Source organism: Pelmatolapia mariae, linkage group LG12 (genome assembly GCF_036321145.2).
Source record: "Pelmatolapia mariae isolate MD_Pm_ZW linkage group LG12, Pm_UMD_F_2, whole genome shotgun sequence".
NCBI lineage: Eukaryota > Metazoa > Chordata > Actinopteri > Cichliformes > Cichlidae > Pelmatolapia > Pelmatolapia mariae.
In genome coordinates this window covers 11,992,238-12,019,082 of record NC_086237.1, presented here as the reverse complement: position 1 = coordinate 12,019,082, position 26,845 = coordinate 11,992,238, and the positions used below count along the sequence as shown (strand labels likewise).

At 41.7% G+C, this 26,845-nt stretch overlaps 1 protein-coding gene across 1 annotated transcript; it reads left to right on the top strand.

The window, feature by feature from the left end:
• gnb1l (guanine nucleotide binding protein (G protein), beta polypeptide 1-like) lies at positions 1–25,771 on the top strand. Its single transcript, XM_063489930.1, has 7 exons — positions 1–65; positions 6,045–6,216; positions 6,384–6,509; positions 6,695–6,857; positions 10,622–10,714; positions 19,010–19,225; positions 24,847–25,771. Exons 2-7 carry the CDS (start codon positions 6,107–6,109, stop codon positions 25,123–25,125), a joined length of 987 nt encoding a protein of 328 aa, XP_063346000.1. The 5' UTR covers positions 1–65; positions 6,045–6,106; the 3' UTR covers positions 25,126–25,771.
• The last annotated feature ends 1,074 nt before the right edge of the window (positions 25,772–26,845 follow it).

Genomic DNA, 26,845 nt, shown 5'->3' with positions numbered 1-26,845 from the left:
GCGGCGCATGTTTTGTATCGCCTCTCCCACAGCTGCAGTGAAAACACCGGTGTCTCGCTCAAATGGTATTTTAACAATATTCATTAAAGCGTCTACTTCTTTTCATAAACTGTGTACTCACTATACCCAGCAATAACTCCTGACATCTAAAAATAAGGTCTATATGTTTATTATGGCTATTTTCGAGCCACGTTGCTAACGTTAGCCTGTTTCTTACTAACATCGCGCGAGAGAAACCAAAGCACCTCCAAACATTTTTTTAAAGTCAGTATTTTAGATTTTAACGAAGGCTTGTGTAACATATCTCCTTCAGTATGATAACGAAAATCCCGGATGTGAAGTCCAGCATCTGCGTGGAGGGCAGCTTCTTATCTGCCCTCTGAGCTGTATTAACATGAGAGCTATATTTCTGTTGTGGATCCACTCTTGTGGATAAAATACACGGTGTACCATTCCTGTAGGTCAGAAGGGTACTTAAAAGTACTGATTTTTTGAACGAAGTTTGTAGTGATAGCTACAGATTATGTTCCTCGTGAAATGTGTTGGAAATAGTTCTGAGGGAGGTTTATATAAATATTTATATATTCTTTTTATTTATTGAAGAATGGAGAGAGTGTGAGAAATAAGTCAAGGAGAATATTACATTTTTAAAATCAATTCTTTTTAATGAGCATATGTGTCTATGACATATCATCTATGAAATTCTTTTTGGGTATTTACAGGTTATAAAGTTAGTTATTATATTAGAAAAGCAATGAATATGGAGCCTCTACAGCCTTTGAGGAATGCACAGGTGCTGGACAGGTGTTGTAAATGGTGTTTTGTTACTCGGTCACATTTAAGAGTCCGTTCTGGTTGAGTTCTGGTTGAACTCCAGGAGCCGTTCACCACCTACAACTAGTTATCCCGTTGTCAAACTTTTCACCATTGATTTGTGCATTCAGTCACTCATCGCTGCCCCTGAAGATGACTGACAGCTGAAGGAGTGGGGGATGTGCAGTCTGACAAAGTGTAACAACTTGCTGTTTCCTGTGTTCCCCAACCCTCAATGCATGATGTCTTTTTTGAATTAGAGCACAATAAGAATGCACTTGTTTTCCTATATTTGCTGCGTTGACAGCATAATCCCCATATATCCGAAGGTGATCACACCCAAAATGTGCGTTGATGTATGATGACCCTCGAGCTGTCGACCCTCTTGTGTGCCTTTTTCCTCTAGTGCCCAGGCAAATGACCTGATGGAGGAAATGGGTGATAATGCAAACAGATAAGGCTCTTGGTACCTGTTGACCACAGTCAGAACCTCCTAAATCAGGACCCTCTGACATGGTGCTCCATCAGTGCCTGCATCAGTGACTCCCACAAGGCATTGAGCCCTTATCTGCAGTGGCCCCTGCTTAGCATTCACGCCATTCACGCGAACAATGCTGCCTCTTCCCGCTCATTGGATCTGTGACTGACAGTGGGTGTTGGTGCACTTGTGTCTGACTTCAGCCTCTATCTGACGCTGGGCTGTTTATCCAGTCCAGATTACCCCCACCAAGACACAATAAAGGGTGTGTGTCTTCCTTGCCACTTCCCATTCTGTTTTTCTAGCTGCGTGTTTATAATGGAGCTCGCTCTCTATTTGGCACATTGGTTTCCTCCTCAGGAGAACCTGTATTAGTTGGAAAGGGGGAGGGCTGAGGCAAGAAGGGCTGACTAATGGTTGTAGAATCAGCTCACCACCCACTGATCAACAAGCGAGGCGGAAATGCCATCATGACCAGAAAAAGCAGGGAAGCAGCAGATAAGAGCATTGCCTTTGATAAACAGCTAATAGTGAAGTATGACTAATAGCTGAGGTATGATGTAGTGGCCTTAGAAGAATCTGGAAGCTTTTTCTTGACCTTTGTTGGCTAAGAAAAGGAATATTACTGGTTTGATAGGTCATAAAGTAGGTTTTTCATTGGAGGGCACATCTAGACTGGAGCTTTTGAGCTATGTGTAATCTGCTTTGGGTTTTCATCATGCAGCTCAGATCTCATATTTGATGAGGCTCATATCACAGAACGGGATCTTGGGATTCCATGCCTCCATAATGGCTCTTGTGAAGCTAGGGCATTATAAAAGGTCCCATAATCAACCCCTGTGATCAGTATATCCTTCCCTGCCTGCTCTTTATATTTATGAATGGCACAATCCCACAAGTCAGGAGCTTGGGAGGGTAGTGTCCGATCACGTGATACAGCACCAAGCGAGGAATGTGCAGGACTCTCCCCTCCAACTCTGCTGGAAAAACAAAAAATAGAAAAACTTTGATGCCCCATATCATAACGACTGTCCTGTGTGTCCCCTCCCTCTTCGTATGTGCAGTGATGCTGAGGAGGGTAACGGGCGGTGGTGCAGTCAAAGGGGGGCACAGATAGTCGCTGTGTTTGATCTGAAGGTCGCCAGCCCCTTGCTGGTGTTGAGAGATTCTTGGCGGACGAGGCTGGCTCTCATTTAATAACATGAAGGGGAAGCGGACCTTTCTCTCATAATTAGGCCTAATTACCCTGTAGGTGTGGACAGACGGCCCAAGAAGAGACAAACTGCCTTTATCCGTGGACTTTGAGTCAGATTACCCAGAGCTGTCTTATCTGTTGCAGGGCCAGCAGGAGCCTCAGTCCTCTCTTGCCTCTTCCCGCTGGCTCCAGCTCAGGTGTATTAATCAGTCAGCCTGATTTAGTATTCTTGTGCACGATACACAGGTTTAATTAGGTGTAGCTATTCTTTTTTTCATTGTGAACATGCTTAATAAAATAAATGGCCACACAGAGAATCTTCCTGTCTTTTATAGTTCACCTTATGAAGGTTTCTTATGTTTATTAAAAAAAGCAACCCAGTAAATTTTGAGTTCTCTTTGACCTGCGTCTGCGTTTCTTTGACCTGGTCCTACTGCCAGCTTTACTGCAGCTCGACCACTACAGCGGATGTGCATTCACAACAAGTGAAAATTACTGGCTTGAAAAATGCCAGGGCAGATTCCCCCCCCCCCGCCTTTGCTTTGCTTCCTTCTTGAAAATACATTTTGGTGACTTCGAGTCACCATGTTGTTTGTTTACAGTGTCTTTCTCTCCCTTCCTGAGCTGCCTGCATGTTTGTGTTTGGGTTTGTAGCTGACTCGCTTGCAGCCACAACAGCAGGCCCATTGTTGGGCCAGTTCAGCGACTAGAAATGCTGACGCCTGGAAAACCTCACTGAGGAAATAGTGGCTGGGGGAAAATGGCCATTATACTCATCCTTTGGATGTGCGTTTATTTTTGCAGTTCTCGAGCCCCTGCAAAGCGCGTGTCCGTCGCTGTCTCCGGCTGTTGTCTTTTAGGTGACGGCGAGCTGCAGCCGCCAGTGGAAAGTTCTGCGAGTCGGAACAGCAAGCCAATGAAAACAGCCAGTTTCAGGTCTCAGTGTGACTCGCAGCTCAACACTGGAAGAGGACAATAAGGGAAGCATAACCCACCTGTTATCAGGGTTAGCTCCCCCCTGTCACACACTCACACAGGCGCAGGACTAAGGAATGTAGTCTTACCCACCCATTCACAGGAGGAGCAGCTTCACTGATAGACCCATAAAAACACTGCTGCCATCTTCATAACATACAAAACAAGTTTGTACAGTTGTTGCTTTAAGGCGTTTCTGTTGGTTCAATTCCGAGAAAAGTGTGACATTAACGGTCAGTATCTTAAACATTTCCAAATTTCAGTCTCAATCTTGTCGTTGGAGATTCCACAAATGTCTTGCACTTATTGGTTGCCGTGCTTTCAGTTCTGTACAGCTCCAGATCCAGCTGAGTTTCAGTCTGGAGACTGTGCCAGTCCGCCAGGCTTTGAGACCTCTCCTGTTCTTTTCTCAAGGCCTTTGTGTGATGTTGTAGTATGACCAAGCAGTCTGTCGGCCTTTGTTAGGTACCTTTCAGGCAGTTGAGTTTTGTCATAATAATGCATCAGTAACATTTGTTCCACACTGCTGTCAGACACACAGAGGGTTTGCAAGTTATTGTGAAAAGTTGGGACACCTGCAGGAATTATGCTCAGAAAGTTTTGAGCACTTAATTCACATAAATTTCTGCACGTTCTTTTTAATGAATGAAAATGTCCTTCTTTTTCTGAAATGTATTAATTTATTAAACCAACTTAATTACAGGGTAAAAAAGCTGATGCTTTTTTTTTTTCTTTTTTTTTAATTTCTGCTTTATATATTAATTAATAGTACAGCTGGTGAAATAACCGTCATTGTTAGAACATGGGACTACACTGTTATGTGCTTAATTAGGGAGGTTGATCGGGGGTCTCTGTCGCTCCGCTTCACAGATTCACATGGACAATTTAACCACTAACCTCCTGAAATGAGCTGCTCCTGAATGCCTCGGGCTCCAGTTTCAGTGTCTGCTGACTGCAGAGAGCAAGGGTTATGATAAGTAAAAGTAGGGGAGGGGAGTGAGTCGGGGCAGGAGAATAAGGCTTCCAGTTTTAGGTACCTGTGGGGATGCTTTGGAAAATAATGCCATTAATCAGTTGGTGTAGCAGCCAAGCATTATAGAGAACTTATGTTACTTTTTTGTAGATTTTGGTAGACTCCATTCTTTCATTGTGTATCCTCAGATTTACTCTATGAAACTGAAATCAGGGCTCTGTCAGGGCCTGTGACTCTTACTATTATATATCTTGGTTCATATTTGGAGTAAATGTGTTCTTGCAGAACATTGTGTTCTTCCCTATACTAACTGCTATCAATATACTGGACACAAGTGGGACATATCAGCTGATAGGTGGATAGATAATGTCAGTGGCTGATTTTTACCTGTTATGTCATATCGCTTTTACACTGGCTGAAAAAGGTAATTCTGTGTCACCTCATTCAAAGCTTCTCATTTGATCATCTCAGATTTGCCGAGGGGAAAGATACACTTCTCTGAACCCAGTTCAAAGGTGATGATGAAAAGCAGTTAATTTTTTAATGATGATCTTTTTGTTTTACTTAAAAAATGGAGGAATGAATCACAACAAATAATGAATAAATTAAGGCAAAGAAATGTGGCAATAGCTAAGCAAGTTTGGGCCTGGTTAGTACTTGGATGGGAATGCCTGTAAGCTTACAGGGGTGGCTGTAGTGCTGATTGCTCTCCGATGCATCCATTGGAGATAGAAAGCACTTAGGTAGAAAAAGCATAGAAAAAAGCGCTTATATGAATGTGTGTGAAAGGGTAGAAAAAGCACTTTTATAAGAACAACCAATTACCATTTACATTACGTGGGCCACATGCCTGTGCAAAACATAAATACTAATAATAGCCCAGTTGGCGCATCCTTAATTTTTATGTTGGCAAGTGTCTTTTCATGTAGTTTGACACCATGATTTTAAACATGGATAGCATTTTATTAACTGTGATATCAGCCATTCACATGTGATTGTTCAGTGTTGAAGCATCATTTCCTTGCAGCATGCCTGTGGTCAGGTTGGTTTCCTCAGCTACCCAGCCTACAAACAACTTAAAAGCCCGAGCTGTTACCTCTGCCTCTGGGACAACGGCTGTAGATCAAGAGGAATGAGAAGCTCAGCTCTCTGTGTTTACTGTAATTCAGCTGTCAGAAGTGGTGATATATGACATATTGAGTAAGAGAGGTGTTTTCACGCAGACTAGAAGGAGGAAGACCGAAAGAGAGCCACAGGGTTTGTAGCTACTAACAATAGAGAAAATACAGACAGTGTATAAAACATCTGTCTGCTGTGTGGAAGAGAAAGGGTGAAGCACCTCAAGGAGGCCCGTGCTCAGTGTTTGTGCATAAAAAGTTTTTTGCTTATTTGACATATTAGGTGTGCACTTCATTTCTGTTTTGTTCATCTAAAATGTGTCCAATTATCCTGTTTTGAATAAAATACGTTTATCAGAAGTTGTGCAGTCTCTGAGAGGTATTTGTGGAGAAATCCAGTGTGGACTGTAAGCATTTTATCGCCATCAGCCTCAGAATACACTACTGTCACGTGTTACATTCCGATTTCATGTTCATGTTTTTCTTTTACAGCGACCGCAGCGGCGCTAGTTTTCAGCCTTCTTTCTGCCACGTTTTGATTGCTTGACCAAAGGATGTCTCGTCCTTCTCCATCCCCCATTTACACCCTGAGGGGGGCGGGCGGACCCCTTAACACACTTCACTTTAGCTGCCAAGGAGAGGGCACTCCCCTCCTGTTTTCTGGGTGAGCCACGATTTGCTCCTTCATCTTTTTGAATGTTAGTTTCTTTGAACAAGAGTAAATCTTACCATTTTTGTAGCTACTGTAAAGCAGAACCAGTTTAGTGTAAGGTTCTATGTGTGTGATGATCATTAAAGATCCTTTACAAAGCAGCATCCTTGTTTTTGCAGGTCAGGAAAGGGTGCCATACATATCTGGAACCTGAACAGCAGGAGGGCAGAGAAGATCATAGAAGCTCACTCTGGTAATTCTGTCATCTGGGTCAGCACACTGCAGTCAGCAGGTGCACTCATCAGGTAAACCTCTCTCAGCCGTCTGGTTCTTACCTTTATTTTCTTAGCAAGGATTTGTGAATAAGAAATATTGTTAGTATGTCAGTTGTGGTTTAATTCTATACAAACTGTTTGATTTTAAAAAGTATATTATAGTGAATAACTGCAGATTTTCAGCTCTGGTTTCGCTCTTCCTGTTGGTGGCGCAGTCAGGGCCGGGACATGCAGGTCTGCCGGTGGGACGTGAGTGAAGGTCGCAGTGAGCTGGTGGAATCTGTGTGGACTGGCAGTGTTGGATTCTGTCAGTGCTCCCTTCTAGAGATGAGCCCTGCAAATTACCTTCTGGCCTACGCTGGGGAGCAGACGGAGGAGGTTAGACATCAGCAGTGTCAACATTCAGTTGTCTTTACAATCCATGTTCATCCCCCGCCTCTTTATCAGGACATGCCAGGATATGCTAAATCTCTGAACCTAAAGGGAATCTGTTTCCAGTTCAATATTTTTATTCCTGGTCTCCACAAGAGTTACTTTTCATGATTCATAGATCCAAATGATACTTACTTGTCCTATACTAAGCCTTGAAAGTCCTTCAGTCCATTCTTAGTCTAAAATGAGCCCTTTTAGCTCCTTTGGCTGTTTTAAGCTTCTTTTTACTTCTTACTGGCCGAGCCTTGTGAATAAAAAGTTTGAACAACAGGTGTGAACTTGAGAGAACTATATTAAGAACATCCGCTTTCACTGATGTCTTACCATATAATATGATACAGAACCAAGAGTAGACAAAACTGTCTGAACCCTGAGCGCTGAGAGCAGTCTGAAGCCTGAGCTTTTGGCTCACAGGGATTAGCTGTACTTATGCTGAACTCATTATTTGAAACTTCAGCTATGTTTAATATGAGCATCTGCTATTGTAACTGTATACACATGAGGGAAGACAATGGAAAGCTTAAAGGTTCCTATTATAGATGTAAGGTAATTAAGTAAAAAATTGAATCTTTTTTTTGAGGTAGAGTGAGTTTCTATTAGTGAGTGTGACAACTTTTTATAATAATATCTAGAAGTGTTTGCAACACATTTTCACAGGAATGCAAGTCTTATTACATTACATTGAGTATTATATAAGTATTATATTAAGTATTACTTGTTACTTTTCTTAAAAGTAATGCAGTATGTTACTTAATTACTTGCCAGAGAATGTAATACATTAAATTATTAGTTGCATCATTTTATTGTTACTCCGTGAAATGACCTGAAGTGCACCGTCACATAATGGCCAGTCCCACACACTAACACAACTCCCTGTCCTAACAAGGACATGCATTCAGTATTTCTTTTAGTTTTTATGTATGAACACAAAGCAAAGATGAAAGCCAGCCCAAAGAGACCTCAAAGTGATCACAACAGTGATTCTAGTTTAGAAACATGAACAGGTAGATCACCTGCTGAAGTTCAGGCTCTGGCTGCCGGGCTGGGGTCAGCAAATGCTCAGCTTTAATTTGTGGCTCTTTCTGCCTTTGACTCAATTTGCATTTCACCATTACACTCCTGTCCATTTGGGCTCTAAAAATAAAAATAACATCTGTATCGCCACTCCTCAGAAGCTGACAAACACAAGTCAGCTGATTGTGGCACAAGTGCTCAGGAAGAAAAAAGCATGTTCGGTTGTTACATATAACTGAAGACCGATTGCAATGAAAATAACAACATAATTGTATCTGTAATGTAATTACTGGAATCAGTTGTTTAATGCGTTACTGAAAAATGTAATGTGTTACTTCCAACACTGCAGATTCGACTGCATCCGTCCGCATTCAATTAAATTCCCATTTGATGAGTAACTTTATGCTCCGTTTCATTTTGAAATGACATGGAAGGATTTCCGTTAGCATATAAATAGCTCAGCTTTTTGGGTGAGCAGCTTAATTGGTTTAAACCGTCTGAGTTGAGTGTGAAAACACATCCTGTATAAACCTGACCAGACTTGCTGTTGCTGTTTAACTCAATGGAATTCACACATATTTGTGGGTTTTGATACCGTAAGTGTGCTCTCGGAAAATTGTGTTCCTCAAAGTTGTTTTTGTTACAAGTTCTATCATCTTTCCACCGATGTTTTCCATTTAATGTGATCCATAAGCGTATTGAATCCATTCAGGTAGTGTCAACATGACACATGAGCATGCCCTCTGCAGCCAGAAACTGTCAAACTGTGATCTGAATGGCATCATTAGCAAACCTTGATTTTATGCATCAGTGTGCACGTTTGCAGGACAGGATCTTAGTACTGACCACCAGTTAAATGTTGGTTAATTGTGGTTGTGGTTAGTAACATTCTTTTCACTGAATGCTTTTGTCTAAAACACATAATGGCTTTGAGAATTCCTAAGAAAGCAAAGCGCAGTTTTAATTGTGCTTTGCAGTAAGTAATGAGCATGTTCCTGCTTAAAAGTAGCTGTTTACATTTTTGTCTTTGAATGGTGGCTTAAAAAGAAAAGAATCCCAGCCCAGTCCTGATGGTGGAATGAAATCACAGTTTTGTCTGTCTTGAGGTTAATTTTCTACACCCACACGCCTGTTTGGTTTTGTGTGGAGCCAGTGTCTGAGTGGTGAGGCAGGATGGGGCAGCCAGCTATTCAGCCATCTTTTATTGCCTCCAGATTCATGTTACGTGCTCTTCTGTGGTGGAGCTACACTTGAAAGGGAAGGAGCGGTCACCTGATCCAGTCAAACGTGCCTCTGCTAACCTCGGTCCAGTGGGCCAGGCATCAGGGCGCCTGTGACTCCCAGCACCTCAATAATGCCATTGTCCCAACAGACACAGACAGAGACACACCTACAGACCCATAAACGGCAGACCAAAACAGGCCACACTCCATTTTGGGCTCTCCACCCCATTCCACAGACATAACTGACCAAGACAGATCCCTATCATGCATCTGCAAGTAAAAACACCCACATTAATGAATTACCTCAAGGAACAATACTGAGGCACTTGCCACAGAGCATTCACAATGGCGTGATTCAGCGCCTCGGGCAAAATACGGGGCGATATTTAGATATGTAACCGAGACAGGCAGCAGTTTCCATCTGAAGCTATTTCACGTGGTTTTATTGTTTACTGCTCACAGTGAGATTCCTGCCAGGAGTTTGCTGCCACGGCAGAAACATTAATTAATAGCGTGGGTGTTTTATTTATGGGCAGTGTGATGCCACACAAGAACAGTGATCACCTGAGGCACAGAGAAGTCCTTAAAGGCCCTCTTTGTCAGACACGCAGAGGTAAACATGCAGGACAGATGTGGCTTAGCGCTAAAATACAGATCGCTTCCTTTAAGGGCTGTTTAATCTGAGGCCTAATGAGAATGAATATGAGCAGCGTATATCATCAGCATGGAGAAAGTCGAAGGAACGAGCTTTGGTCAGGATGTGTGGGTACACACACTCGCACATGCACGCACACACATCATCATTAGTCTGTGCATTTTTTATCAGAATCAGTGCCAATGTGTGCAGGAAAACACCACTCAGGTCGCAGGGTGAGCCTTTAGCAGGATTTATTATAGACAGTGAGGCGGCTGCTCTGCGCTGATGGATGACACTGTACTGCTGGTTGGAGGGACTCGGATCCGTGGAGGTCCTAAAAAAGCAAGTATGGATTTGTGTTGCAGGTTTGTTACTTGAATGCAGAAGACAGACAAATTCCAACTTGGCAATTAGAACTTGTGTGTATATATAATTTTGTGCCAGTAATGAAAATATATTAATGAAAACAGAAAATCCATTAAGTTGGTTAGTGAAAAGAATGAAACCGGCGTTTCTGGCACATACAATGCCATTTTTCGCTTTTGGGGTGAGAGATAGCAGTCCTGTTTGGCAGGAACACAACCTTGATTGGGATGAAAGCATTTTAATGCTGATAGATTGCCATGAAATTTTGTACAGAAATCCATTGTTCTCTTGGGATGTGTGCTACTGATTCTGGTGACCCCCGGCCTTTTTATCTTGACCCCGTTAAATATCTCAATAGCTGCAAGATGGAGAGACACCACATTTTGTGCAGAAAAAAAATCCATCATTATCCTTTTCTTTGCAATGTAATGGTACCCTTTTAACCTGTAATTGTCACGTGTTCTCCACAGATCAAGATTATCGAGCTGCCCAGTAAGACTGCAGTCTGCACCCTTGTGCCAGAAGAAAAGCTGGGGATGGTCATGTGTCTAAAACTGTGGCAGGTAAGCATCAGTTTAAAGTGTTTTTTTCAAAGATATTGTTGAGTTGTTTTAATTATGATAATTTGGACTTGTGTCTGTTACTCTATTTTTCTGCACCATTACCAGCACACACTGAGAAATGCACAGATACACTCAGAAAGGGCCCTATGGCGCTCATTTACAGCCCCCCATCTTTTTTGACATTTGCGTGAGTCATAGGTCAAAATTATTCTGATTTATCTTTGGAGCTATTTTATTTCTTGTGATCCCCCCTTCAGGACAACTTTCTTCTGATTGGTTGCCACTCATCTAAATATATAAATTTCAACTAAAATAGGGTGGAGCTTCTGTGCTCACATGCAGAGATGTGTTTCTTAGATATCGTCTAGTACAAAACTGTCTAAAATGTCTTTTAGAACATTTTGTCCAGGTCTAATTAGGAGCCACAAGTGAAGCATAACAGAAAATAAGGAAATTCACAATATGATCAGTCACACTATCCAAAAAAAGAAAATCACACTGACAGCCAGCGAACGATGTACTTTTTGTTTCATGACTGTTAATAAAAGCTCGCACATCCGTACATACCTGCTTCATTCTGATTGGACAGCAGCCCACGACAAGTCGCTAAAGTAAACAAAAAAACGCACACGTGAGATGCGGCTCGTGATTTACAGCTCGACAACTCGTCCCGCATCATTTTTTCCAAGCGTTTCTTCTCAGCTGGCAGCGAGTCCCAACACTGTAATTAGAGTGTTTGGAAAGGCCGGGGGTTCACAGCCATATATCAGCCTGCAGCTGTACATCCAATCTGATCTGGGCAAAAGAAGTTACAGCTTTCTGTTTTGTGATTGCCGTTGAAAGTTTTATTTTCCAGCCATTAACGCAACCCTGTAATTATTTTTATGGTTAATTATTAACTCTCCGGGTTTTGGGGCTGCAGGGAGGGACTGAATGGGGGGTTTTGATGCAAGGCTGTGGATGGTTTGCATAAATGTAATGAGCTGTGCAGTTTACAGGCAACAGAAATCAAAACACAGCTTATCATCTTGAACCCCAGAGTGAGGCAAGCCGCTGGCCTGTGCACACTTAGCCCAGCATCCCTGTAATACTAATTAGAGTTAATAAGTCAAAAGCAAAGCCTATAAAGGTGACATTGTTTGTGATGTTGTAGAGAAAAGAGTCTCGGTGCCTGCTGACACCATGTTTGTGTTTTTTCTTGTTTGCCTTTGATTTCACTGTTGCACCCACCTTTCATCATCTGATTTATGAACCAAAGCTGGCTGAGCGTTGAGTGCCAGAAAACATAATGATCAATTATATCATTATAAATTATATAATATCTTTGTAATACAGCACAGGCAGCTGTCTGACTTCAAAGCCGAAGGGCCCAGGTGATTGTAAATCATTTCAGGCCGATTCCTTTCAAAGCATGTTCATCTGTTACACTGACTGAGTGACTCAAGAGTTTCCGAGCGCAAGAAAAGACTGAAAACCCGGCCCTGTCTCTGTGCATCTGTGAATGCATACAACCCCTTCTTTCACTCACTATCAAACACACAATGGCAGGTCTTTCTCAGTCACGAGAAGAAAAAACAATACAAACGTTATCTTGCCTTTCGCATTAAATGCTCATATGCTGCCTACTGCCTCCTTAACCTGACACAGCAGGAAGCAACGGCTGAAGCAGCTACAGTTAGGTCCTTATATATTTGGACGCTGACAGTTTTGTTTTTTTACCTGTTTCCTGAAACATATTCCAATTATAGTTACATAGTGGACATAATGTGTAGACACCCGAAAACAGGAAAAAAAAAACCATCTGAGAAATTGCTACAATATTAGGAGTGGGAAAATCTACAGTTTGGTACATCCTGAGAAAGAAAGAAAGCACTGGTGAACTCAGCAGCGCAAAAAGACCTGGACGTCCATGGAAGACATGCGTGGTGGATGATCGCAGAATAATTTCCATGGTGATGAGAAATCCCTTCACAACAGCCAAACAAGTGAACAACACTCTCCAGGAGGCAAGCCACTCATAAGCCTCAAGAGTAGAAAGGCTAGATTGGAACAAAAAAGCCAGCAGAGTTCTGGAAAAACCTTCTTTGGACAGATGAAACCAAGATTATTCTCTACCAGAATGATGGCAAGAAAAAAGTATGGAGAAGGCGTGGAACAGCTCATGATCCAAAGTGTACCACATCAACTGTAAAACACGGCGGAGGCAGTGTGATGGCTTGGAGGTGCATGGGTGCCAGTTGCACTGGGACACTAATGTTTGTTGATGATGTGACACAGGACAGAAGCAGCCGAATGAATTCTGAGGCGTTCAGAGACATACTGTCTGCTCAAATCCAGCTACATGCAGTCAAATTGATTGTCAGTGTTTCATAATACAGATGGACAATGACCCAAAACATACAACCAAAGCAACCCAGGAGTTTATTGAAGCAAAGAAGTAGAATATTCTTGAATTTTCTTTAGTTTTGTTGAAGACCCAGCATCTGGTGATGTCCAAGAGTTCAAGACTAAAGGCTGTCATTGCCATCAAAGCTTTTTCAACCAAGTATTAGAAATAAGAATTTTATTGTCAGTTATTGAATTTGTCCAATTACTTCTGATCCTCTGAAAATAAGGGCTCGTGTTTAAAAAAAATCTGTTAGTTCCTCACATTTTTATGCAAACTTTGTGTTTAACCCATTGAATTAAAGCTGAACTTTAACTGCATTTGAGTTGTTTAATTTAATATTCATTGTGGTAACATACAGAACCAAACAAGTAAAAAAAGTCATCTCTGTCCAAATATATATGGACCCAACTGTATCTCCATCTCTCCACCCTGTCTCTCCCTATCACACACACTCCAGGAAGAAGCCACTGCCAATTATCTCTTCTCTCTGTCTTCACACTCGCCACCCCTCCCTCTTTTCTTCCCACTGCTGAGACGAGAAGTGATTATCCTCCTATATTTTTAAGGCAGACTCACCAACAGATTTATTGTCAGCCTTTAAGACCTCTCTGCAGGAGTTTATGGAAACGATTAAGTCTTAAGCAGCGCTTTCTTCCAAATTTAGCCACAATTCACTCCATTAAAATCCCACCTAGCCCTTAGTGGGCTATGACATAAAGGTGACAGAGCTTATTATCAGGGTTTTCTGCATCTGATCGGCTAGGAAGCCATGAACGATGGCGAGTGGAGGAGGAGGAAAGCACCTCCACATGTGGGTTTGACTTGTGTGCCGATGTCAGGCTTGGCCAGGGGGACAGTAGTGATATATGATGTGCAAGGCTTTTAATGTGAACAGAGGCTGGCGGGGGGAAAGGAAATGTTCCTATACAGATATCCATCACTCTCAGCTCATCACCTTGCTGCCTCGTGGCCATGACATCATGGTGAGACCGGGACGAAAAGCGAAGGAGGCGATTGGTTCCTTATGTTGAAGCAGTGTCTGCCCGAGGCCTGTGGTGGCCACATCAGCAAACAAACTGGTCTGAGGGTTGTTCGTGATTTAGGCCGGAATCACAACACAAGGAAATGACACTGAATATTTATTAGCTTCATGATGCCATTTTTCTCCAGTTATCTTGTTGATTATGTTTTTATTTTGTGAAAGCGACAGTGCACATCTGAATAGAGAGTAGATTGTTAGTGTAAATGATTCCTTTACATTGTCCTTGGCAAAAAATACAGAAAAAATTATATGCCTATAAAACTATATAATATAGGTTAATATAAAAATTCTCATGTATGATGGCTGTGTTCCTGGGATCATAGCGGATTCTCCAGTCTGCACCCCAAATTGTTCGTGATGCATCGTTGGTGGGTGAGTGTGTGGGTAGAAAATGTTTAAGACATGGGTGAATGTGGCCTGTAGTGTAAATAGCACTTTGAGTGGTCAGTAAGAGTTGAAAAGTGCTATCCAAGTACCACTGACCATTTACATACCTTATAATAAACAAGGACAAACAGTACAGAACATCACCAATAAATGGCACATATTAGTTGGTGTCAGTAAAGTCTGTGATTTTTATGGCCCTGCTTTGTGACAATCTGCCCCTGTAGATTACCACTATTTACTTTAACTATTGTGAAAAAATTAACATGACTAATTTTAATGTTGAACACAAAAGCTAAATGGCAGTTACAGTGGAAGTTGCATTCTTCTGTTTGTCTTAACCAGTTGTATCAAACTTAAGGCCCGGGATCAGCACCGGGCCAGCAAAGACCCGAAGCCGGCCCACTGGAGATGTTTAGAAAATATGATGGAAGGCATAAAGGTTTGGACTTTTTTACTGTATATTCATAAATTCCTAGCTATTCCTGTTGATAAAGATTCCCCCCACAGACATTTATATTACGACAAAGTAGTTAGGTAAACAGTTTAATTTTTCACCGTGTACAATAGAAATTTTGTTTAAAAAATCTTTTTCATCGAAAACCTTGTTTTATAAATATGAGACAGTCTGGGCAGTGAACGTTTTCTGTAATTGTACACATTTATCATGTAGAAAGACCTGAGATGTCCTGATAAAGTTGCACTTCTTTATCTTATATTAAAATATGTCAGGGATTAAATGTGTAGTTAAATGTTTTTACACTGAAAGTGAGTTTCACTCATCTCGCCCACATCAAAGTGAGCTGCACATGCTTTATGTTTCTAAAAGTAGTTTGACATCCCTGATGTAAACTGAGGCATTACACAAACATAATAAGTACAAATGTTTTTTTTTTATTTTATGATGTGCAAAGTCATCAAAAAAAAATTGTGACCAGAGATTGAACTGAAGTGCTTCAGGGCTGCAACTGCACTTTTTTCCTGAGAAAGAGGAACTTTCTCAGAACTGTGATTTAATCTGCTCACATTTGTGAATTAAGCTCTTAGTTAGAAAATGTAATGACCTCTATAACAATTGTTAAACTTTTCTGTAAAGAGGATATGTATTCTGGAGGAAAATAGAAAAAACTTAAAAAGAGGAAAAGAGGGTTATAGGAGAATTATGAAATGCTTTTCACTCTGTTTGACATGGTAAAATTGAGAAGCGGAAACATTCTGTCAGATTGTGAAATTTAAGGTTTTGCAGCTTTCTTTAAAAACAATCATTTCAAAGTTGATCGTTACCTAAAGCAAGCAATTTGGTGATGAGTTTTAGAAAACTGTGTAAATATTTTTATTGCCTTACATAATATGTTATATGTATAACATAAGTATTATGTATGTTGATTATGTTGATTATGTTGACAAATATGATGTACCTGTGCACATCATATTTGTAGTTTCTGATGCTTCAGCGGCAGGTGGATTTTAAACATTAAACACTGTTTCAGCAGACAAGAGAAGGAAGGAAACGAATAAATGAATATTAATATAATATAATATAATTAATATATTCAGTACAAAAGCGCTCAGAGTGTTAATTGTCAAACAGGACACAGCTATACCACCTTACAGCATGTATATCTCACTAGAAGTCTTAATACAACTCCAAGACTAAAACAGTTGGGATGCAACTGTTTTTGCAAATCTCATAAACCAATATTTTATTCACGATAGAATCAATCTGTAAAAAAACTGCATTAACAAATTGTGGAACAATTTTGGAATGATGTTCATCAAAGAATTTGAATACCTTAATGCAAAGTCTTTACCAGTGCATAATATCAATCAAAGGACCAAGATGAAAATATGTACTAGATTCCGGCGGGTCCTCGGGCTGTGCTGCATTACAAGCAGGCACGATTCTGTCATAGGAGTCACTGCATGAGCTCATAAACTCTTCCACAAATCACTGTCTGTGAACACCGTTTGCTGTTCCGCCTATAAATGCAGGATAACACCCTATCATGCACATCATGAACATGATCCAGAAATTGGTCCAAAGCCCTTTTAAAATGGACTGAGGGAAATTGGAACCGAATTAAAATTTGAAAATTCTCTTTTGAAAACATGGATGCCGTGTCCTCTGGACTAAGGAAAGGAGAGACTATCTAACTAGTTATCAGCTCTCAGTTCAAAAGCCTGCATCTGGAAAGACAACCTTAAACTGTCTATGCTTCTGCTTTTTAAAGATGTCTTACTGCCATTAAATGAGTCAGTATTTTTATTAAGATGGAAAATTTTCTTGGTTTAAACATTTGGTATTTCTGCTCTGTCCTTTTGTGAATAACATATGAGACAATGAGATTTGCAAATCATGACATTCTCTTTTATTTACATTTTACACAGCATTGGGGTTGTGATATGTTTACAGTAAAAATGGCACAATGATGTCTTGGCATATTTGCTAAAAGAATGAAAATTGGCCTATAGGGCAGCTCACCTGGTAGAGTAAGTAATCTGTATGCTGAAAGGTTGCAGAGGCCTTGGTCTAATTCTGCCCAGATCATTTTCTGTGTCCCATTCCTACTTGCTCTTTCTACTCAGTGAGTGTCCTGTGCACTAAAACAAACGGAAAAAAAAAATCAGTCTCTAATTACGTGCTAATATGCTACATAAATACAGCTATGAAAACATGGCTGAAAGTCACATGACATTGCCATCCTGGAGACGACACAGAGAAGTCTCCTCCGTTGGTCCTGCATCTCCAGCCAGCTTCCATCCATCTTTCCAGTTGCTCTTTGGTGATGAATCTTCTCCCTGAGCCCCAGCCCCACTCCAGCAGAGAGCCCTCTTGTAGAAAGGCCTGTGGAGGATATAATGAATTACATGTCTACCCAGGGTTCCCCGACCTCTGACCCATGACATCATCAATCAGCGAGGTCCTACACTTAAGTGAAACGGTGGGCCCCTAGCCTGGAACGCTTAGCCCGGTCCCTGCCGGCAAGCAGGGGCCACTGATTTTCACGTGTTTTTATTTGTTTTCATAATCCCTTAGTGTTCGTCCTCGCTGATGTGTTTGGAAGGAATACACGACTCTGTCTATAATTTGTTTAAAGCTGCAAGAAGAGAAATATAGGGCGTTAAGTGAGAAGAGGACTTGGACATGAGTAGGGAAAAAAATGGCAGACACGGCCTCCTTGCACATATGGAAAAAATTTCTTACCCTCCTACCTTCCGCATGGCACTGTGCTATTTCTGGAGGCCTGGCGGTATTTTAAAGTAAAGCCATGAGTTAGGATATACGTACATATCTGTTTCTTCAGGCCACATTAGGGCGTTTTAAGGAACGTATTTACGGTAGAACGGACTACAGTGTTTTGTATATGTTTACGGAAAAAATGTGATTTTCAGGAAGCGGGATGATGGGAAAATCTCACCAGGTGTCCCTCCCTCGTCCTTCACGTCTCGCCTCCAGCAGTGCCTATATAAGGCAGCTACTTTTCACCAGCCCACCTTTATGCGCTTGTTCACAGACATAATTTACAAGCTCAGCTATACCTCCACACAGTCTCTGAGCTGGCTTGATTATACTGCTGTAGAGGAAGCGAGCACTCAGAGGTTATCTGTGGACTCACAACAGTGGGAAGGCACAGCTTTATTATTCTTTTCAAATGTTACACTGCTGACTTTGCCCTATTAATATGCATGCAACTCTATTTTATGGTCACCATAGATTGCTCTATATATTTAACAGAAGATTCTTTTTTATTTTGTCTGATGCCTGTTTGCACACTTGGTTTCATTTCATTTCATGTGATTTGAAAGATTTACTCTGATGGATTCGCCAGTTGTAAACATTCAAGCTGGATCTGGAACGTCCGGAGATGAAATGGATGTGAAGCCAGATTATATGTGTCGTGTTTGTACGAAAGTTATATTTATATATTCTTTTTAGATCGCGAGTATGCAGTTTGAGAGTATTTTTTGCAGAGGAGTAGGAGTTATACTGGTCGCAAAAAGATCAAAATAGAATAAAATAATAAAACATGAACACATTAAAGTGGAGAAAAACCAGAACATTGAATAATGAGGAGATAGTCAGGAAGACATGAACACAAAATCTCAGCTACACGTCGAGAAAAGCAGCATTTTTTCAGCGTTTTGCTTTATTTCACTACCTGATGCAGTATTCTATCTGTGCAGGCTGTGATGTCTGTGGCTTAGTAATATAGATGAGGAGTAAAGTGAGGAGTGGTGTAATGGAGTGCTGGAAAGAGAGAGCAGCAAGCTGACGAATGGAGCCCGCAGCGTTTCTCTGAGTGTCAGCGGGAGCTTCCAGGATGATAACCTCTGCTCCTCTCAGTTTCCAGCATTGCGCAGTGGTTTCCGTGGTTTTTTCTTTTTTTTACGACACAGCTCTCATCTCACATCTTAACTCATACTTCACTTTCTGTCCCCTCTTCTCCATCTTGCTGTCCCTTCTCCTTCCTCTCTTCAGCCAGACTCGGGCTCCGGGCCTCTCCTGTTAGCTGGATACGAGAATGGCTCTCTGTTGCTGTGGGACGTAACCCAGAGGTCCAAGTTGAGCCAAGTCAAAGCCCACCCTGAGCCTGTCATGTGCCTGACCTTTGACACCACAAGTCTGAGGGGCGTATCGGGCTCCTCTGAGAAGACGCTCTCCTCCTGGAGGCTGGATGGACAGAGCAACCTGCAGGTCAGTAGAGGACAGAGCGTTTGATCTGACTGGTCAGTCACTCTCAAACTGTGAAAATGTGAATTTGTTTGTTATGATACACCTGCAGTAACCTCTAATCCACAGTGATAACTTAGAAAAACATAGCTTTAATCATTGCTTTTAGCTAGCTGTATTAAGTATTTGTGACTTAAATTGATTTGTGCTTGATTTGAGCTGTTTTTTTCTGTTCAGATGTTTCAGTTGGGTCACTATGTACTTTCCTTTATATCAAATAATACTAACAATTCTGCCAAATTAGGGTTAAGTACTGAAGGTATTTTAGACATGATGCCAGGTCTCTCTTGAAAATGAGATTTTTAATCTCAATGAGATTTTTTACCTGGATAAATAAAGGACTAATAATAAATAGAAGTATTCCAAAGGATACAACTACCTTTGTTGAGCTAGTCATGCTAATTCATATTGGTTACTGAAGCGTCCCTAGCTAAGACCCCAAATAAGCTGACCTGCTAACTAATTGTTGAACAAGAGAGTCCCTAGAAATAGTATAAAAAGGAACTGGAGGAGACAGCAGCGGAGGAGTGTTACCTTTCTCTGGGCTTGCTTGGAAAACATCAGGGGCCAAAGAGGAAGAGGCTCAGCAGGGCTCCAGGGGCCATAAATCAGCTGCTGGTTACACAGCATTGGCAGAGCTGGGGGCCAAGGGCCAAGCTGGGGCTGTCACTCCAGAGTCTTACCACCCACATGTACATTGATACACAATCGCATACTAGACCTCGATATGCTCACGTCACCGTTGATTACAGCTGGGAAGAAAAATGTGTGTCATTTTCTGGTTTTAAAAAGAGGAAAATCAAGGCATACTTAATTCATTTAGCATACAACATTCCTCTTACCATAATTCTGTTAAAACACAGACAGACTCTCAAACATACGTCCTGTCTATACAATAAATTCCATGCCAGTGCATCTGCACTAACACCAAAAGAGATCATATCAGCTTGTACCATAATTCATTTTACATAACAGCCAACGCCTCCGAGACTTAACGCCTCATTTGAAGCTGTATTTTCTCTTGATTTCATGAGCAAAAGGGAATGCTCCTATTTTTCAGCCAACCCCCGTGAATCCGAGCCAAGGGGAACCTGAGGCTGATATAGTACACTCCTGCACAGTGAAAGCGGTATTATTCTTTCCAAGGCTTTTTACAAATGAATGCTTGAATTAGAAATATTTGCAAAGCTCCATTTTTTTTCACCCCTAAATATGTGTCTAGGAAAACACTGCGAAGGATTTGATTCAATATACTGAAAACAGGAGGAGAGGGGTTTATTTGCTTTATTTTGCTCGAGCAACAAAATATTGATTCAGCGTGTAATCCAGGATGAGTATGACAGGCAGAAAGCACAAGGAGAGGGAAAGGATCCAACGGGGGCTTTTAAATTATTCTGAAGTGCAGCTCAGTGTGACGTCCAGACAGCTATCCTCAGTTCTTCCCACAAAAGTATTTTTGTGTGGCCATAGCAAGCAGGCAGGGGGGACCTGCCGGTTGGTGGACCCTGGCCCGGGGTCCTGACTGATGACCCTTGAGAGGTAATAAAAATATCAAAACCTGAGAGGCCCCTTAACCAAACAAAAAACACATCTGCAGTAAAGGGAACAGTAGTTCACAGTGGGAGGCTGCAATAAAGGCTGAGGAGGCTGTAAGTGCCACAGCATCCCACTTCCCACAAATTACCCCTGCGATACAGTCCAGTGCAGCAGAGCTGGCTGGATGCTTTTTTTTTCTCCTTTTTTTTTGGTGAAACGGTGGGGAAACTGAATGTGACACAACGCAGCGCAGTTATGATTTAGCGAGGCTGAAAGGCTGTGAAGTGAGCTTATCAAGGCCAGATAAAGACAGATAGCCTCAGGAATGGAGGTTAATGTATTTCGAATGGCTTCCAGAGGCCTTTATCTTCTGCTTGACCTGGAAAGCCTGATATCATTTCATAGCATTTTTTCCCCCCTCTGCTCTGGTGCAGTGTGCATTTTTGAGAATTTGTGAGGGTCGAGACTATGTTGTATAAAGACGTGAGACTTAAGTGTTTACAACCTGTTAAACCAGATGGATGCTTATTTAGGTGGATGCTCACCTGCATTGGCACGTGCAGTGACGGGTTTCTCCTGGAGAGGGAAAAAGACAGCAGTCGCGGACTGGAGAAGGGAAAACGGGGTATAGACAGGGGAAGATTAGCAATGTAAATCAGGCGTGTCTGACAGTGAGCTATTGCTGGAGCTGATGACAGTTCTCTACAGGTGGACATCCTGCTCCTCACATACACAGCAATGTAAAAATATCCCCTGTTGTCACCTGCACGATTTCTTTGGGAAACCACAATTCCTGCAACTGCTAGTGTCGAGTCCTGGCTTTTGGATCCGATCAAATCAGGCCCAACTTCAGCTGTGCTGCAATATAAAAAATCTTCACTCTTTTTATGGGGCATCACCCTTCCTCCTCCTCCTCCTATCATTTCTGAATGGGATTGCTCACCTGACACATCCATCTCCTGTCAGCCAGAGCCGAGCTCTAACAGACAAGGTGACAAAAGGCTGTAATCTCCCCACTGCCGAGTGTGATTCAGGGACAGGGTGTGTCAGAAATACCTGTGAAAACCCTTCCAGCCGCTAGACTCGAGTGAGTGAGCGATGATGGGACATTTCAGTAGATCAGTGTGAACACCAAGATTGGTGCCAAGACCAAGGTTAAAGACAGGAGGGAAGAAGAAGGGGGGAAAAAAGTGAAGCAAAGCACGAGTGAAACCTGCCAAGTGGACACTCCCTTTGAACGTCGGCTCGCTCTGGTGAGATGCTACGAAAGAGGATCCTGAAGTGTGAGTTTGTGTTGGATCTGTCATAGGCCCAGCTGCTGAGCAGAGCTGGTAGCCTCCTGACAGCTGAGAAATCTGGCGTTTAGACAGCAAACCCCGTTGTGTGTGTTTATCTGCATGCTGTAACACAGCCCAGGAAGGAGTGTTTCCAAAAAGGGAAGAAAAAAAAAACAAGAAAAAAGAATGATGAAGACCAAAGATGGATGCTGTCTGTGATGAGATAGCGAGGAAGCAATCTGAGGAAAAATGGGGTGGAAATAATGCGAGCCAAGACTCCCCGGTTAGAGCTAATGGATTTCATTAGAGACTGAGGACTGGTTAATGGCAGCACTTGAAGTCAGCTGCATTTTCAGTTAGATGTGGTGTGGCCTGACAGCAAAAGCAACAATGCTGCTGCCGGAGAACATCGAGTTAGAAAAGACAATAGTCTTATGTTCCAAGAGCAAAGAGTTTTTCTGACATTTAGAAATAATATATTCAAGGGCTGCAACTATTTTTCATATTTTTTTAATTCAAATTAATCTGCAGCCTCAGAGCCAGTTGAAGCACAGCTTTATTTATTTGGCCCACTTTTATGGTCCAAATAAATAGGTAATATTTTTAAAAAGCCAAATCCAATCAATTTACTGTTCCTAGAAGACAGTTTTAAAAAAATCTAATTTGAGCAGCAGGATTTTTGATCTTTTTTTTTTTTTGACATTTAGGAGATTGTTGTCTTTTCGAAAAAGCAGCTGCTTAGCTTAGTGTCTGGAATTAAAGTCTGGAGTCAGGGTACGTGGCTTTGTTCTAAATACCGAAGTCAAAATGTTTATCAAAATGTTTTAATCATCCTGTTGTTTTTTCAATCATTATCGAAAAAAAAAAAACAACGGTCTCCAAAGTGTCCTAAGTTTAAGCAGATCATCTATATGATCAAAATTAATATTACTTTTAGGCTGTAACTCCCATTTCCTGTCAGGAAGATGTGATTTACTGATAAATTAGTAGGTAAAGTGCAATTAAGAGTTAACCCCAAAGTGAAGCCAGCACAAAATTAATTGCAATAAAATAAAGCTGGCCTGGATTTTTCTTTAAGTTTAGATTTGATAAATTGGCAGCTAATTGAATCTCACGGTTTTATTTCTCTTTTACTTCTCAGTCAGTCAGCTGATTGTTTCAGTCCAAGCTCCGGCGCCTCGCGACTCGACACTGATCGTCGGCAGCTCAGGAACCAGCAGAGCTTCACATGAGCATCACTCATTCTAAATTATAGCACAAGGCAGCCATTTTTTTCTTTTTACTACTTTTTCCTCTCCACTTTCTCAGACAGAAAGTAAAAACAATTACCCAAGCAGCTTTGCTGAATGACCATCACTACTTCATTAGCCATTTACTGCCTGCAATTGACCCCTTAATGAAACAAATGCCTTTTCCTGACACAAACTATGGGAAGCAAAACAAACAAAAACAGACACTTAAACCCATCATTATCAGGACTCTAATGCAAACCAGATGGACAGAGGTAAGGGCATACCAAATACCTGAGGTAATAACAAAGCTCAGAACAATCTTTCACCCCCTAGTTTGCTTTGTATCTGTGTATTTGGCTCTGTTGGGTGAAGTGGGCACACGGTTTCATCCTCGCGATGATGGTTTGACTAACAAAAGAAAAAAAATGAAATGGTATCACTGTCTCTTCTGAACTTGGCTTTTCTTGCTGTTATGATCAATGACATTCCTCCCTGCTCCTTCTCTCCCTTGCATTCCACTTTATCCACTTGGGCTATGAGTACCTGGCTTATGTCTTCCACATGCAGCTTGCGGATGGTTCCTGCCCAGAACAGGAGCACGCAGATAAATTCTCCCAACATCTCCTCCCCATCCAAACCATTAGTCTCCCTAGACACAACTTATGAAGTCAATTTTACGCTGTCCAGTTTGATTTCAGCTCCCACAGCCAGATGTTTAGGTCTCGTATAGCGATCCGGTGGAGATCCCTACCCTTCAGGAAAAGCACGTTCGCTTCCCCAGGAATGCCCACAACACCGGGGCCCTTCAGAGCACCATTTTAGCCACCATTCATTTTCATTTGTCAGAATGTTGCGCATTTAGAGAGATGGATACAGTCTGTGGGACGCTGTTGATCACAGGGAGAGGGGGCTGTGGCTAATCTTTAGCAGGCAGATGTTACAGCAGTGTATTTATCAGGTCTCTCTCCGCTGATCAGACCTTTCAGTGTGAATGTAATTCATCAGAGGTGCTTAAAGCAACACGGTCTCTGCAAACAAGCATTTCAGCGAGATGGTCTCTCGCTTTCTTCCAAACGGCGACACAGGTAACTCGCTTACAGAATACGCCTCCCTAACTCCAAACCAAATAATGGGTCGCCGAGAGATTTACTCGCGGCCCTCGTGCCCTAATGTTTTATGGATGATGATTGAGTCCCAGGAGTATGCAGCCAGGTTCAACAGACCTCCAGCCTCACACTTGGACCTCAGTCATCAGATCAGCTGATAGCCCTTCCTTGTCGGTGTTTGCCTTGGCCACATTTTCCCAGACGGTAGTGATTAATTGACTTACTGATCTATTAAGTATGTCTGTTTTTTTTTCTTGCCTCTATTTGCATGAAAAATGGGTTATTTGGTGTTACATTTACAGTTAGGAAAAAAATGCTACATCCCATCCTTAAACAAGCATGAGGCTTGGAATACATACGAGAATGCCTTTGTAGTTGTGTTTTTGTAGCACGCAGTCACCTGTTCAGATATTTTTCCTGTTTCTTTCTTACAGCTGCAGGACTGCGTGACGCTGGTCAACCCCGGGGTTTCCCAGCTGTGTATCCGCATGGATCGTAAACTTCTGGCTTCAGCAGGTTGGGACCACCGGATAAGAGTATTTGGCTGGAAGAAGCTCCGGCCGCTGGCGGTACTACAGTACCACACAGACATGGTGCTCAGTGTAGCTTTCTCTGACCACCGGGACCCCAGACAAAGAGTCCTGGCTGCCGGATCAAAGGACCAGCGAATCAGCCTCTGGTCAGTTTACAACGAGGGAACGGACACAGGCTGAGTCACCGAGCTCTGAGAAGATTTACAGATTTATGATCAATACATACATTACAATCATGTGTGCTGATACAATATGGAAATAGATTGTGCTTCTCATGTACTGAGATTACAGTTGAGCTATGAACATTATAACATGGAGGGTTTATCACTAACAACAACATGATCCCAAAGGGCTGTATTTTTAAAAGTAATGGACATAGAAGCTTGTGGTAAATTTAAAAATACATGGATAAATATAAAGTTTTACATGCAAAACTTACATTGTTCACAAATACCCCCTCCAGATGCATGGCATATGTTTGTGTGATAGTCAAACTCATCCCGTACTTTTGCGAGCATGTTTGGAGTCACTGCAGCTACCTACCGACAACCACGTGAAACTCAGGAGTCCGCTCTTTCTAACAGTACGTGTTTCACTCCTTAGCGCTGTACAGCTGCAGAATTAAAGCACTTCAATTCTTTTTGATACAGATTAAATAAAGGATCCTCTTCATGGTCGGAAGATGCCGGTGAATACATGATCACAACTGATTTCCATGTTCAGTCTTTACAAGTTAGACCAACTGAAGCATCTTATCAAAGTTGTGTTGGTATGTTCTGATGTATATATACTGATTATGTTTTATTTAAATCTGAGAATAGCGAGGAAGGGGTCAATGTGAAAATACAAAGAAAGTATATTGGTCTCCAAAATAAAATCAAATCTTTATTTTCACTCATTATATTTTAGTGTGCTTTTTAAAAAAAATATTTAAATGTATCATGTCAGAGCTGCATCACCATTATTTCCATTTCTATTAAGCTAACTGGAATTCCTGATGACTTTTAACTGCTCCATGCAGCTATGTGATTGTGTTGACTTATCTGAAAGGAGATTTGCTTCAGTGGACTTGAATTTAAGGTATACGCCGCACCTGAGCAGCTACGTAATCCCATGTTGTTATTCTAGCAGGCTTTAGTTTAGCACACAGGCCCTGCAGTCTGACCTGAGCTGTGTTTGTCAAACAAAAGTAAATCACGGCGGGGGGGGCAGAACAGAAGGATGGTGGTTTGGTGTTGCTTTCCCTGATCTGCGTAATCAGTTTATGAGCTCATTTTTATAAGAAGTATACCTTCTTTGAGATAAACTATTAAATGTGAACTCCTTTAGCGCTCGTGTCGAAACGTGTCAAGTTGAAAATTAAGCAAAGGTTCTGTTTAATTTGCTGTGTGACAGTTGTTAGCATTTAGATTTGTAATGCTGAATGCAGACGTCCTTTAAAGAAGATGACATTTGTCAAGAAGGTTAAGGGTCTTAAAGGAAAATCAAGACGTGTTGTTTTTCTTTTCATTCTTTCACAATATATCTGAGAGTCGACGAGCATCATGGGAGCTCATATGTTACTACACCGTGCCGAGAGGTCGGAAGGGGGGGGGACAGAGCTTCAAACACCAGACGTTCTGCTTCGTAACGACTTTGGCTCCGGGGATGATCCCAAGTTGAGAAGCTCATTATGGTGTACAGGAAAGGCCTGAGAAATCAAAGAGCCAGAGCAGCACAATGGCCTTGAATCATTAGCCAGCATAGAAAAGACAAGGTCATTATTGAGACAAGCTGCTTTTCTGTGAAGCTGCTGCCAAAATTGTACCTGAACTTTTTTCCTTGTCCAAATTTTATTTGTACTTTAAATTCATTGAAAGCTTTTATTTCATTTAAAAGTCCATGTATAAACCGTCTCTCA

Excerpts from the sequence above, each read along its gene's own strand:
- gnb1l (XM_063489930.1), top strand. The coding sequence starts at position 6,107 with ATGTCTCGTCCTTCTCCATCCCCCATTTACACCCTGAGGGGGGCGGGC. Across the intron at positions 10,715-19,009 it reads TGTGTCTAAAACTGTGGCAG|CCAGACTCGGGCTCCGGGCC; the intron begins GTAAGCATCAGT and ends TCCTCTCTTCAG. Across the intron at positions 19,226-24,846 it reads ATGGACAGAGCAACCTGCAG|CTGCAGGACTGCGTGACGCT; the intron begins GTCAGTAGAGGA and ends TCTTTCTTACAG.